This window comes from Xiphias gladius, chromosome 19, assembly GCF_016859285.1.
Source record: "Xiphias gladius isolate SHS-SW01 ecotype Sanya breed wild chromosome 19, ASM1685928v1, whole genome shotgun sequence".
Taxonomy (NCBI): domain Eukaryota; kingdom Metazoa; phylum Chordata; class Actinopteri; order Istiophoriformes; family Xiphiidae; genus Xiphias; species Xiphias gladius.
The window spans coordinates 10,505,301-10,519,581 of NC_053418.1; the positions used below are offsets into that span (position 1 = coordinate 10,505,301).

Sequence of the window (14,281 nt, forward strand, 5' to 3'; positions counted from 1 at the left end):
GTGTGAAGGTTGAGTCCAGTGCCGAAGTGTCCCACAGGAGGGACTGTGTATTCTAAAAGGTTAAAGCATATAATGAATAAACAGTTTGAGATTTTAATAAAGAAATAAAGAAATAAATAAATCATGGAGTCTTTTTGTTTAACAAAATTGAATCTCAATTCTCGACTAATTCGTGCATTTGCAGCCTGGACACTGTGCGTTATCTTGCTGTAGGATGAACCTCTGACCAACTAGTCTGACTTCCTTTAACTGCCCTTTTCTTGCCATTATGGCGGCAATATACAGCAAAATAAAGTACGTCTTCCTGCAGTTCCTCCTTAATGTGTACAGTCTAAAATGTTGTCATCCTCACTGTCCATACCGTAAATCTACTGTGTTGTTCTATACCGCACACACAGCCTCCACTTCGTGTCCTTCCAACCTGGGAGAGGGATTCCAAATTATTGCTTCGGAGGGTGAAGTAACGCCGTCTTTTCCAAGACTGGCTTTGTACAAACAGAGGTTTTGTAAGAAATAAACAAAAGTTGGGACTCAACGACTTTCAAGGAAAAACTGGGGGGGTTGTGCTAAAACACTTTTGACCGGGTAGGGCATGTAAATGATGTCTCAGTCTCATTTTCTCAAAATCTAAAAGACCGAGCAACGTTGCCCTGCGAATTTAACTTCATTATCCCCCTAACACCATCGTAAACACAGAGATACCCCCGGCTGATGGTTTGCAGTGCCGCAACATCGCCCTCTTTTGCTCCGGACATCAAATGACATGTCTGCTTTTGTCAACGACTACCAGGCGAGTCAGACAGTCGATCCGTTTGGTTTGCCTGTGGCGCTAGCCAGCCAGCCAGCCAGCCAGCAACAACCAACCGCCTGAATGTAGATCCGCATGGGCTGCTACTACTACTCTATCTCTCCGAATAACCCAGCGGAATCATAAGATAAGGATCCCAGGATGGTGTTAGTGCATGTCGGATATCTGGTTCTACCCGTATTCGGCTCAGTAAGAAACAGAGGTACGGTATTAATATTCATATTGATCCAAAACATGTGCCCTGTTTATCTTAATATTCACTGCAGCTGTTGGCTAGCTAGCTGGTGCTTAGCCGTTGGTTAGCTCGCGTTTGCTATCTTAAAATTTACGGTCAAAATATTTGCCAAACGTGATACTAAAACTTTTATTCGTTGCAGATTAATGTGAACCACCGAATAATGTAGTTTGCCGGGTGTAATCACGCCTAATTAAAAAACTAATGCCGCCGCTAAAGATAAGCTAACTGGCTCCTTGGCTCAGGCTAATTCTTGGAACGGAAACATTTCTCACAAAGGATTCCACATGCACGGGGCGTTCGGTCAAAACCACATCCCTGCATAAACAATCAGTTTTATTCTGAGATACATTTAATTCGTTCGATTTGTAATTGAGGAACATTACGATGCATTGTTACCCCCCCCTCCCAGTCGCTATTCTGTATTTGCACTGTAAAAATACCGCAAAATAGACGTAGCCTCTCCAGCCAGTCAGCTTATCTGAGCCTGGATGATGTCATTTGAAGATCATCTGCTTCTGCTAGCGCTCGCTGTTTTTTCCATCGTGATTTCACTAATTATTATCCGTGTCAATTGGCCAACGGACTAATCGATACATGGCCATTTGCCCGGGGAGCGTGGACTTCCGAGCCATTAATGCATCAGTCGCCTTTTTTTCTTTTATTTGCTAATTAGCAATTCAGCAGCTGTTTGTTGGAAGCTGCCGGATTGCAACCAAAAAAAAAAACAAAAAACGTTTGTGCGATCGTAGTTAAATAATGATAAAGCTACAGTGTAACATTAATTTCATAACAGTGGCATCAGTGATTTCATTGTGCTTTTATTTCTGTTCTTATTTCCCTGTTTCATAGTATGGAGGCTGGCTCTACATTCTGCATTTATCAGATCTTTGTCGTCCCCCCCATTGTGTAGCTAATGATCATCTGCTGCTGTGTGGTGTGGCGTGGCCTCTGCCTGTTCTCTGCATTTAGCTGTATTGTGAATCCCTTCTTCATTTCCTCTTTCCATCAGAAGACGACATTGGTATTAAAAAGCACCCCCTCCCAAGATGTATTCAGCCATAGACTTTCCATGTTGAGCAGACTAAAACAATAGCTAACACCTAGTACACAGCACCTTTTTGTCTTTTTTTCTGTCAAATTGCTGTAGCACTGAGTTAACATTTTAGCTCCTTTTTAGAAATCAGTTGAATGTCATTGTGTACCTCCCATCCAGTCTTGATAGACAACATGCTGTAAATTCCTGTAAAGTGGATACATTTTGCATGATCTCAAACACTGCACTGCATTGTTGAACACCAGAATTTGGCTCATCTTCCTTCTCCTCACACAAGGTGCAATGTACGTGATTGAAATGACCTATAATTGAAAAAAAAAAAAAAAGAGCATGCAAATTGGGACCACGTGCGTGCTGTTTTTACTGTTAAACTCAGCAGTACAGCAGATGCTGTAACATGCTCACTTGAAATGACTGAAGGTACACTGCACCTGCACACAACAACCTGCCATAACTGTCTCCATTTTTGTGTAATCCTTTTGTTCCCTTTGCAAATTTCAAGCTTGGAATCACACTGAATTTTCAGGGCTGTTTGCCCTTAAATGGGCAAATGAAACTAAACATTGAAGTAAGCAAAACATGCTCACTGGTGGTTCATCACTTCCCAATTTTCCCCACTAACTTAAGGCCAAAATGCTATCCATTTCACAGGGATGCCTATTTTCCTGCACTGCTAAAGAGATCCTCTATTAGTAATAACGTCTTTATTGTTTGGTTGTGGTCTCTCTCTACCTTTTTGTTCTGGTAATAGTACTTTCAATGCATGGTCACATTTATGATTCATAATTTTGGTTTTTGTTTTTCTACATTGACTAGTGAAAATCCAATGTAATCTTTCTGTAGTAAAGATGTACCCTGCTGTACTGGAATCATGTGCTGTAGCCAACACGTCTGCTCATTGGATGCCGCTTTTGTTCTTTTTAACCCTATATGGAGCATGGTGGGCCTTGCCTTCAGTCTATGTTGTTTATTTTTGTTGCATGGATTTATACTATTATTACAAACAAACAAGAAAGAAAACACAAATTCCACATATACTAATATTTTTCAATAAAGAATATAGTGTTTTTCCTAACCTTCAGTGTGCTTCTTGCTGATTTCCATTTATTGTCCTCCCTCTCCCTTGTCCCTACCTGCCCCCTCTCCACCCCCCACCCACCTCCTCTCCCGCTGTGACAAAGATAGACGATTTCCACGCTTCCTCCATCACAGGGCCCGAATGAGTCTATCTGCTGTCATTCATGGTGATCGTTTTCACTGAGACGCTTGAAAATGCAGTGTGCTGCTTAAAGTCTAGACTTGACCCTTTGACCCACGGCAGCAAGGTCATCTTTTCTCTGCCTGGTTAAGCTGATGACCTTTTGAGATGAAAATATTGCTGGAAAGTCATACTCCTTATTTTTCCTGGGTGTGTTTAAAATCACACTGCCTTTCTCAAGCGTACTCCTAGTAAATGCAATGTAGACTTCGCCTATTTCCTCATGATTTTTTGAAAAAATTTTCCACTGTTTACATCAGAATTCGTCATGTCTTTTACACTGTCAAGCAGAATAAATTCAAACTCTACTGGAATTTTGCATCTTCTGTAAGAACTGCACAATTTTAATCTCAAAACTGGCAGGTTTCTATAAAATCTTCACTTTCTGCCAAATGGACATAACAGAGCACAGTATGTTGAATCCTGCTCCACTGCAGGCCTATTATGGTTTTCTTTTGGCCAGGATGTCCTCAAAAGTTCCTAATCAAAGCTAAATTTGTTACTGCAGAGTCTCCTTGTGGTAGTCCTTCCATAATCAAAAAGGTCTTTTTCAGCCTAAGCACAGTATTAAAACCATATTGCACTACAGCACAAACGAGCCTGTCTTTTTCTCCTTGTTGAGTGTCAACGTCAGTCTGTGCGCTACAGTTGCCAAATAGCTGTGGTCGGAGAGTAAAAAAAAAAGCATTCAAGTTATTTCCTCTCAACTCCTGAATGTTCATATGGGAGAAGAACAAGTAGAGCTATATTGTATATGTAAGACTCAGAGAGACAGCAGAGTTCAGTGAAGTACAGATATACATTAATGTGAATTTATTTCCTGGTTTCATTTTTAAGAATGAAGGAAGTGTTCCTTAAGGTTGTATAGATAGAGACTTGGCACCTTCACAGATTAATGTATTTCTTGCAGACAGCAAGGTACTAAAGGTTTACTCGCATGAGTTCACTGTCTCGCTGTCAGCTGCAGAATTTACAAGAACTGAGCTGCGTTGAAGACCATATACTGGTAGATTTCATCTGTTCTGATCCAGTTCGCTTGTCTGTGAATCAGAAGACCAGGAGTCGATCCAGGGGTCGGAAATGAAATTAAAGACATGAAAGCTCGCGTTTTGTGTGCAGGACCGAAAATGGTTGTCATGTTCATGGTACTTGTGGTAACCATCATTTTCCCACCCCCACAGAAGTATTTTTCACCCTAGGTAAGAGGTAGGGCTTCATTAACATGCTATATCACACACACAGTGACACCACATTTCACCCACAATTAATTCCAGCTAATCTCTCCCCTCAGGTGCCTGACAACTTCTCCTTATCCTCCACAGGATCCCATTTCAACCGGCAACAGCAACAGCAACAGCAGCAGCAGCAGCAGCAGCACAGCCATGCTACCTCTTGCCGGCACTTCCAGTTAGGTCCTCAGGCCCCGCTGCCCATGGACTTCCCCATGCCCCACCCAGGGCAGCCACAGTCAGGCATTAACCCCCACTTGGCCCCTCCCGGCCACCAGCATGGCCCTCCACTCCACCCACCCCTCAACCCCTTGCCCGCTCCCCAGTTCCAGGACATCCCTGCCCCTCCCTTCCTACCTCAGGCATTACACCAGCAATACCTCCTCCAGCAGCAGATCCTCGAGGCCCAGCACCGACACATCCTGCCCCCCTCCAGGTATCTTCACAGGTTTGCAGGGAAATTTACAGTACAAGAACGATTAAAGAAAATGTTTAGCTTTTCTGTTTTCAGTTATCATTCAAGCAGACCGTTGGGGGATTACAATGATTTTGTAGTGGCATCACATTTCCGGCTATATCTGTTTCCTGGGGGGAAAAAAAACCTAGGATGTTTTCAAATGTTTGGTTATTTGTCTTAGTAGACGCACCCCAGAGAGAGTTCCTCACCAGCCCCACAGATTGCGGCCTGGCTACGAGTTTGCTCCCCCTCTTCATGTCCCCCATCAGCCTGTGGTGCAGCAGCCACGCTACCTGGCTGAGGGCACAGACTGGTAAGCAATATAGCTTTAATTATACAGTATCCACTGCCACACTGGCAAACAGCTATTTTTTATTTGTTAGAAAATCAATTTGTCGTGATGTATGTTTAGATTTCATACCAACAGAACTCTTATTAAATGACACAAAATAATATAATACTAATTTTCACACCACAGATGATTTAATTTGGACAAATAAATGTTTTTTTTGGTCATTTTGCTTTGGTTTCACTGCACCATCACCTTGCAGTCAAACTTGAGACCACATTAAATGGGTTTAATACCAAGTTGAAAAAGAGCCCAAAGCAAATCAACTCAGACACTAAAATTGGAAATAAACACTGTACGCATCTCGGAAAATGTAACATTAACACAGTATAACAGTATGCAGTGCTACAGAGGGAAGCAGTACCAGCTACTTTGTTTTTGTGAGAAAAAAATGGTTGTCATGATGTCGTTTTAGATTTCATACCATACCAGAGTGATACAAAACTATACATTACTAATTTCTGATATTAGGTTGGGTAAGCCATCTTTTTTGTCAGTTTTTCTTATTTTGATGCACCATACTGGATCAAGGCCAGATTAAAGTGGTTTAAGATTAAGTTGACAGAGTCCAAAACAAATGAACTGTTATTTGACACTAGAAGTTGCAATAACCATTGTCCATTAATGCAAAAGCAGTTTACTATGTGATGAGAGAATGCATTATTAGTTTTTTCAGTAGTTATTTTTTGAAATGCTGGAATGAAACAAAGGTTAAAAAAAAAAAAAAGGTGGAAAATATGGTAAAATATGTGGAGGGATACATCATAAATCTATCATTTCAGGAAAATCTCCTGGAAAATTCAGATTTCTTCTTTAAAATCGCAGCCAAGGTCAAAAGTCATTAGTTAAATAGATGTCAGGCAGGCTGGAAAGACTGTAGATCTCTTGATGTAAATCATTCAGGTATTTTTTTGGAAATGTCAGAAAATAGTTGGGAATAGTTTTGGGAAATAGTATGTGAAGTTTTCCAACAGATGCTTGGTTATTAAACCCTATGAGTTGTATGGTGCTTTGTCTCTGTAATTTCTCTGAAGATGATTGATTTTGATACTAATAATTGAAAGTAAATAAGCTATTACATGGAAAAGTAGCTCCCACACACAGGACTTTGGATAGCAATTGTTGAAGAAAAATCTTCTGAGGCAAATCTTGACCGCAAGGACAACAACTTGGTGAAAAAAAAGGGGGGGGTGGGCATTACTGACAAAAAGACGTCAAGTTAAAAAAAAAACACGAAAGAAGACAGGGCAAAACAGGCACAAGACCAAGACAGGTCCAATTGGACTCTAGTACTACATGGCTAGAATTCCGGTTCCCAATTTTTTTGTCAGATTAGTGAGACCACCAATGTATTTCAACTATTTAACCATTACTTTTAACTAATGAATTCAACTGTTTAACCACAACTTTAGCTAGCTACTTAGAGTGTTTATCCATTACTGTTAGATAACGAATTCAACCATTTATCCTTTACTTCTAGCTAACTATTTCAGCCATTTATTCATGACATTTAGCTAACTAATTCAAGTGTTTATTCATTACTGTTTCAACAGTTAATTCAGTACTTTTAGCTAACTGCCTGGACTTTTTTGCTCACTTGATAACTAGTTTTCAAGCACTCTCAACATGTGTTATTCAGGTGTTACAGCTGATTCAATATGTGGACATATTTTTCAATTCATTTTTTTTCAAATTTATTTAAGCCATTCCACAATCTTTCCATGTACTTCCAAACATCTGCAGAAGTAACCCTGCGATAAAAAATGCCCCTGGTTGGGAATCACTGGTCTGAGTAATACTGTGGTTATTAAGAGCCAGTGTGCTGTGTAGAAATCTATTATCAATAGACAGCAACACGATGAAATAATGACTTGTGTGGCATTGATTGACTTGTTTTTCGGTTTCTGTCCAGGGATCTAAGTGTAGATGCTGGACTGCCCCCCCACCAGTATCACATCCATCCGCTGCCGCAGCACTATCAGCACTACTTGACCTCTCCTAGGATGCACCACTTCCCTAGAAACAATGCCTCAACACAAGTGGTGAGCCTCCTTTCCCTCACTACAATCACTCATGCTGTCTTGATGAACTCCCAGCGATTCTCCACTGGGTTTCTGAGATTAATCTCAACACCCAGCAACTGGGGATGACCTGTATTCCTGTGGGGGGTTTTTTTGTTTGTTTTGTTTTTTTGTTTTTTTTGTGATTTCTGCTGCAGAGCTGATGCTACCATCTTTTATCTGTCATCTCCCAGGTTGTCCATGAGATCAGAAACTACCCATATCCCCAGCTGCACTTGCTGGCTTTGCAAAGTCTCAACCCCTCCCGCCACGCATCTGCTGTTAGAGAGAGCTATGAGGTTTGTGCTGCCCTTCTTCTCTCTCTCTCTCTCTCTCCTTAGCAAACACACCAGTCCAAACTAATTTAACATTGTTTTCTCTGTGACCAGTGCATTGAACAGGCTTGAGTGTGTAGCTGATTTTCTTATTTCCAGTTACTCCAGGTTCCAGATGCCTCAAATAGTCCAGCTGTCTTTAATCTCATGACATTTGTTTTCATTTGAACAAGATGCAGTTCTTTTCTGAGAGGCTCTTTCCTGTTCCTTGAAGCACCCAATTTTATTATATCAAAATATTCTACATGTCTTAATAGTTTATTACACAAATGCTCATTCCCTTTTTTCTGCAGGCATTTACAAAAATTTATTCTATCTTTAACCAGAATTAAAAGACGTCTCCATATTTTGTTTTCCGTTGTAGGAGCTTCTGCAGCTGGAAGACAGACTGGGCAGTGTCAACCGTGGAGCGGTCCAAACCACCATAGAGAGATTCACTTTCCCCCATAAGTACAAAAAGGTAAAACGGTTAGCTTTGTACTTTCTATTTCAGTGGTAGATCTATTTGATGTGGTGTGGTACAGAAGAAGCATTGGGCAAGAAATAAGTTGAGCTAGATGTGAAAGACGGGAATGGGGAGGAGCAGCACTGGGTCGAGAGAATCAAATACTGAAGATGAGAGTTGAAAGGGGGTCACGACTCTCACAGTAGTTCAAAGGTCAAACTAATTTCCGTTAGCAGATTACTGAGACAGGTCTGCAGTGTGCACAATTCAAGGCGAGGGATGACTCATCCAGCCGTCTGCAGATATGTGCGTGGAATGAATTTAAAAAACTGTCTACACTGAATATGACCCAAATACTCTGGAAGCAGAGTCAGATCACTTGGTACATTGTGAGTGAGAAAAAGTAATTGAGTCTTTTCCATCAGAGGTCTATTTCTTTCCCCTGCGAAACATGATTAGGTGACTCTTTTCTTCTTTTCTAGGTGGACTCAGAGACACCCGTGGCATAAACATAACATGCAGCTGCATGACACGCTTTAATAATTGAAGTCTGTTTGCCTTTCTCTCTGCAGAGAATACCCCAGGACCTGAAGATGTGTCTGGATGATGAAGAGCTGGACACGGATGAGAAGTGCACCATCTGTCTGTCAATGCTGGAGGATGGAGAAGATGTCAGGTACAACCATACAGTAATCTTTTGCTTTTTCAATGGCAAAAAAAGCTGGTTTCACAAATGTGAACATTGTTGTCCCATGGGGGATTTGTTTTACCTGTCCTGTTCCTCAGCTAAATTAAATTGATTGCCAAGAAATCGTGGTCCCCAGAAGATAACACGAATGACTTTGTTCATCCTGACTCCTTTTATCTCTGGTTCTTAGTGAAATGTCTTGACAACTATTGGATGGATTGACATGAAATTCTGTACAGATTTGTATCGTTCCCAGAGAGTTCATCCTACAGACTATGTGGATCCCCTGGTTTTTCCTCTAGCATCACCTTGAGGTTGACATTTGAGTTTTTTAGCAAAATGTTCCGAAAACATTTGGATGGATTGCCATGAAGTTTCAGTGCTTAGTTTGTTGGCAATCACTAGATTTTCCTCCTTATGTTTCTTGCCTGTTGAGGTTTTAGACTGGCTTGAAAATTCCTGAGAATTTCCCTTTCCCTACTGAATAGACCTTAAAGAACTGTCTTCACATTTCCTAATTTAAATACCAGTATTTTCACAACGCTTTCCTTCATAGTGGATTCACAGCCATAGAGTTGGCCATCTAAGCAGTTTTTAATCTTAAATTGTTTCTGGCATGTACGTTCAATCAATCAGCATCTGACAGTCCTAACACAGGATTTCTTCCAGGACCCCATCTTGAAAATACTCCCTGAAGGCAATATTAGCATTTCACAAATCTTATAATGTTTGTCAGTGATATGGTAAGCGTTTCGTTATGTTCAAAGGAGACTACACCGAAAATCTCAGAGATATGGTGTAGAGCTACATCTGTAATTATACTAATCCAAGCTTGTAGAGTATAATGTTTATGCAGCCTGTTAAAACGGGAATCCATAAAATCTCTGTTCTTCCAAACATTCATCATTCATGTCTGTTTTAGGCTTTGTTTAGTTCATTTGCGTCACAGTCGGCTAAAAAAAGACAACTGTATGAAGAGCACATGTCTTTGGTTATGTTAACCGTGGGACCCAAAATGCATCTTAAGTGATATAATCAGAAATGAACAGGTGTACACGTGGAATTGCAGCACAATGCATTGAGGACACCCCTGGCCATCCTTGCAGATCTGATCGCCATTGCACATAAACAAGGACAAAATATAGAGAGCATGTACAGTTGTAAGAACCTGATTTATGAAGGAACAATAACCAAACAAGTGTCCTGTGATGCTTGCAAGGCAATCAAAACTCAGACAGAATGACATGCACAAGAACAGATTTTTGCTAGGGAAGGAAAGAAAAGAAGCTGATGCTCATTGAGGAAACACATTATGTCATCATATCTGAAATATGATGAAGCCCATCTTGCTCTTGAGTTCACTATCAATACAGCAGGAGAGATTTGTGTCCAGAAATTGGAGGTTTTGGGCAATTTAACCTCCAATTTTAACTATCAAGTTAAAGTTGCATTTTTTATATGGACTTTTTTTTTTTATTATCATAAAATGTTTTGGCTTATAAACAACCAGTGGGGCAAGCCATAGTCAGGGGTGATGATGGCATCATTTTGGCACTAGTGCTGTAGTGTGAAAGCAAATATGTTCCCGAGGGACCAACTAGTATTACAGTCTTACTAAATGGCCAATGAAACGCTCTTTCCTACAAGCAAATGTGCATTTTTAGCAGTAGTCACATTTTTCTCACAGATAAAACAAAAGTGAGTTGTGAAGTGAAATCTGATCACAAGAGGTCCCTTGAGATGCATTCTGATGCCAAATGTGAACCACAGACAGACAACTGGGTCTATTCTCGACACAATGTGGATACTTAACAGGATCAATGAATCACATGCGCATCGAAGATTTAAAGGCCTTCAACTTGGTGCAACTAAGCAGACTAACAGCCGCTGTTAGTGTATAAAGGAAACGGGGAAAATGTTAGTTGCTACAGTTATTAAGGACCTGCTTTATATTTGAGTTTAAAGGAGAAAAAAAAAGGAAATTATGTAGTAGGTAAGTGAAAAATAGTTCATAAAAATAATTTTTTCCAACAAAAATTCTTAATTTTGGTCCCTTTTTTGACTTTGAACTAATGAGCAGGTACTTAACTAACTACGTAACTTTAGGAACTAACACTTTCTCCGGTTCCCTTATGATTAGTACCAAACTGCGCAGCCCTTTGTTGGAAGTACCCTCGGAATTAACAACTTAATACCAGCTAATTTGTAGAATTTGTAGAAGTTTCCTGGAGATTCGCTGGAAAATATGGGACCAGCTTTGAAATGTTAATGAAGTACATTTATTTTAAAATCCTGACCATGTCTCCTCTGTGTCCGTAGGAGATTACCCTGCATGCACCTCTTCCACCAGGCGTGTGTGGACCAGTGGCTGGCCACCAGCAGGAAATGCCCCATCTGCAGAGTGGACATTGAGACCCAGCTGACCCCCGACAGTTGATAGCTCCTGTTGACTCCTGCAGCTTTGGATCTGGTCTTGTTAATTCTCCATTGCCTCCCCTCCGGGGGGAGGCTCTGCCAAACATCCCTCTTCCCCTCTGCATCACTCAACGAGTCTGCCTTCTGAGACAGCTGTGACAGAGGGATCAACAAAGCACACTCACCTACAACACAATGAGGGACGGGGGTTGATGCACAGATAGGTTGCTGGACTGAAGGTTGGCTGAATGGACTTTACTGGATGTAAACGGTAGGAGCGGACACATATGGACAGATGTGCTGAGGCTTCACATGATTCTGTCAGATTGTGTACCCTGTGTACATTTCTCCGTACAGCCACCATGAGAGCGAGGACAGTCTGACTACCAACCTCCCCAGCTCAGTGTGGTGTATTAAGGCCATTTCTCTGCCACAACATCTAAACCCTCTCCCCCAGGCCTGTGAAAAATCCTTTAAGCTGCACTCTGCCCAAGCCCTCAGCACATCTGTACAGAACATAATCAAATGATTAGCATGAGGTTGTTTGGTGTGAACTCTTGTAGCTGAATGCTTGTGGTGTAATGGAGTATAGTACTGAATAAGTATTTACAGAGTAACAGTGTTGTGTAGCAAGCAAAAGCGTTTTGAGAAATATGTTTGTGAAAAATAAACCTACAGAGAGGGTGAATACAGGTCTAACAGTGAGAATATTCAGTGTATTAAATCATAGGCAACAAGAGAAAGAGCTAGTTGTGTAAAAAGGCCAAAAACCCCTCTTTCTTGTCTAACATGGTTTTGGATTTACAGTTAGTAGATGCCATCAGAGTTGATGCTAAACCCGCTAACTGCAGGCATGGCTTCCAGTGATCTGTGTAGTGTCGTAGTCGGGCCTCTATAATCTAGAGCAGAGGCCTCAGATGTGCATGCTGTATGGCAGGCTTGGGCTGTGTCGTTAATATTGTGGAGCAGTAGAAACAGGGACTCTGTCTGTGCATGTGAACCGTATACTATGACTCTGACGATGCCACTCATTCATAGAGGAGGATGAATGCACCTGATACCCCACACCTCCCTACACCCCTCCCCACTCCTCCCGAGTAGACCAAGGTTGCCCTTAGACACCGATCTCAGACAAATGTAGCATTTCTCTCTTAATATTTGTGATTAGGATTCAAAGAGCTGCTAGCGGATCTGTGTCTAACAGCAACTCCTCTGTGTTGCCTCGCTCATGGCATGATCGTGATCAGGAGAGGCCGGCATGGGCTTGAGGGTGCAGTGCCTGAGTCTTGCCATCAGAGTGAATAAAATCTGACATTTGTATTACCTATTACCAGAACCTTATTGCCTATCAAACAAGCACATGTGATTTCTACATACAGTGAATCGCCTCTGTTGTGTATTGGCTCCTTTCATTTCAATTCTAAGTTGCTCCCACTGTTTGATAAAAAGACTATGTCTGGTGTTACAGGGAAAATACAAACTAGTTTGCCTGTGATATGTGCTAGAATGTGTATGATTGTCCCCACAGCCCCCTCCCCAATGGTAGTAGTGTATGGTATTGCTAGAACAACTGTGATATGTTCGGTGATAGAAGCCGTTTTCTCTTTATCATGCATGAACCATGTTGGCATAGTTCACTTGAAGGAGGGTGAAAGGGAGAAAAAGCCATCCATTTGAAAAATACCAAACAATTGTTCTTAACATTAGTTTTATTTCAATTGTCCTTTTTTTCAGCCATTTCTTTTTTTAATTATTATTACTTGTAATTTTTTTTTTTTTTTTTTTTTTGCTCACATGCCAATTTGGACATGGTACTAATATGCTGAGTCCTTGTCCATTTTAACCATAGTGAAGAAAAAGCTGCAATGCTGCAAAAACATATTTATTGTTGTTATAATGTAGCTTGTGTTTTGTAAATGCACTATAATATGGAGTTGCCTGATTTTTGGTTTGGTGATGTGGGTTCTTCTTGTCCTAGATTTTGTGTTTCTTATCAGTTTCAAGTATTTTCATGCTTCCTTGTGTATTATTGGAGGGTAACTTGACTGTTTGTGTTGCGTTTTTTTTTTCCTTTTTGTATGAAACCTCCATCCAAAAAACTACAAATGGATGAAAAAGGAGGTTCGCTAGTCCACATAGAATGCTGTGATTAAAGATGCCTTAAGTATTTAACAATCATTATTTATTACTAACTGTAGCTAGCTAGCTATTGTGGTGGAATATTTAATGTCTCTATCTCATAACTTTGCAATTTAATCAATATATTTATTTAAAATAACACAAAATATTAAAAAAAGAATACCTCATTATGCATTGGTCGGTGGGGATGCTTTTGCATGCCGTCTGTGTTTTCTTTTTCAAAGGAGAAAAAAAGAAACTTGTTGAAAAATTGACTGGGGGTTCTTCCCCACACATTTTCTAGCCAGCATGGTGCTGTTGATCTGGATTACATTCCATTCATGTCATCTCTTGATTTTACTTTAAAGTATTTTTAATTTTTTGAAATATCATTCCTGCTTTGATCTAAAGCAGATGACGGGGTACATCCCCTTTCGTCTTAGTATGGCTCCACAATTAGCTTGCTTTCGTTGTATGATACTGCTTTGTTTCCCATATTCATTCATATTTGATTGAATTTTTGATTTTTTTTTTTTTTTTTGACCATGTTCATGATATTCCATCATATCTGGATCTCAATTTAGTGCTTATTATTTTAGGACCCACATAACAAGCTCTATTATTTGTTCATATGTATTGCTGGCAGTTGCTTTGTGTGGGATTTTGGGAAGTATGTAACATGCTAACTTGAGCCATTGATCTTATTGAGCAAACTTCTGGTGTACTGTGGTTATACAATATAGATAGCGTGTTTTACACCTGGGTATAATAAGCTAACTACGTTTTCGGTGTGCATTTCTTATTAATACTCTACTAATCCTGCAAAT

General features: G+C 40.4%; 1 protein-coding gene across 3 annotated transcripts; it reads left to right on the forward strand.

Annotated features, from left to right (window-relative positions):
* Positions 1-645: 645 nt before the first annotated feature.
* rnf165b (ring finger protein 165b) lies at positions 646-13,062 on the forward strand. Of its 3 annotated transcripts, none has more exons than XM_040156297.1 (8): positions 646-1,010; positions 4,681-5,035; positions 5,226-5,357; positions 7,306-7,435; positions 7,648-7,752; positions 8,153-8,248; positions 8,806-8,909; positions 11,241-13,062. In XM_040156297.1, the coding sequence occupies exons 1-8, from the start codon at positions 950-952 to the stop codon at positions 11,356-11,358; spliced, it is 1,101 nt and encodes a 366-aa protein (XP_040012231.1). In that variant the 5' UTR covers positions 646-949; the 3' UTR covers positions 11,359-13,062. The 3 variants fall into 3 exon arrangements, 2 of the variants coding, with proteins under 2 accessions (XP_040012231.1, XP_040012232.1); XM_040156298.1 differs by having other exon boundaries at positions 935-1,010; positions 4,681-5,023; positions 5,229-5,357; XR_005709597.1 differs by lacking the exons at positions 5,226-5,357; positions 7,306-7,435; positions 7,648-7,752; ... (1 more) ...; positions 8,806-8,909; positions 11,241-13,062 and having other exon boundaries at positions 1,896-4,693.
* The last annotated feature ends 1,219 nt before the right edge of the window (positions 13,063-14,281 follow it).

What these genes read in the sequence shown, in the direction of transcription:
- rnf165b (XM_040156297.1), top strand. Translation starts at nt 950, where the DNA reads ATGGTGTTAGTGCATGTCGGATATCTGGTTCTACCCGTATTCGGCTCA. An exon ending in CTGTTAGAGAGAGCTATGAG is followed by an intron (nt 7,753 to 8,152) that starts GTTTGTGCTGCC and finishes TTTCCGTTGTAG; the next exon opens with GAGCTTCTGCAGCTGGAAGA. An exon ending in GAGGATGGAGAAGATGTCAG is followed by an intron (nt 8,910 to 11,240) that starts GTACAACCATAC and finishes CTGTGTCCGTAG; the next exon opens with GAGATTACCCTGCATGCACC.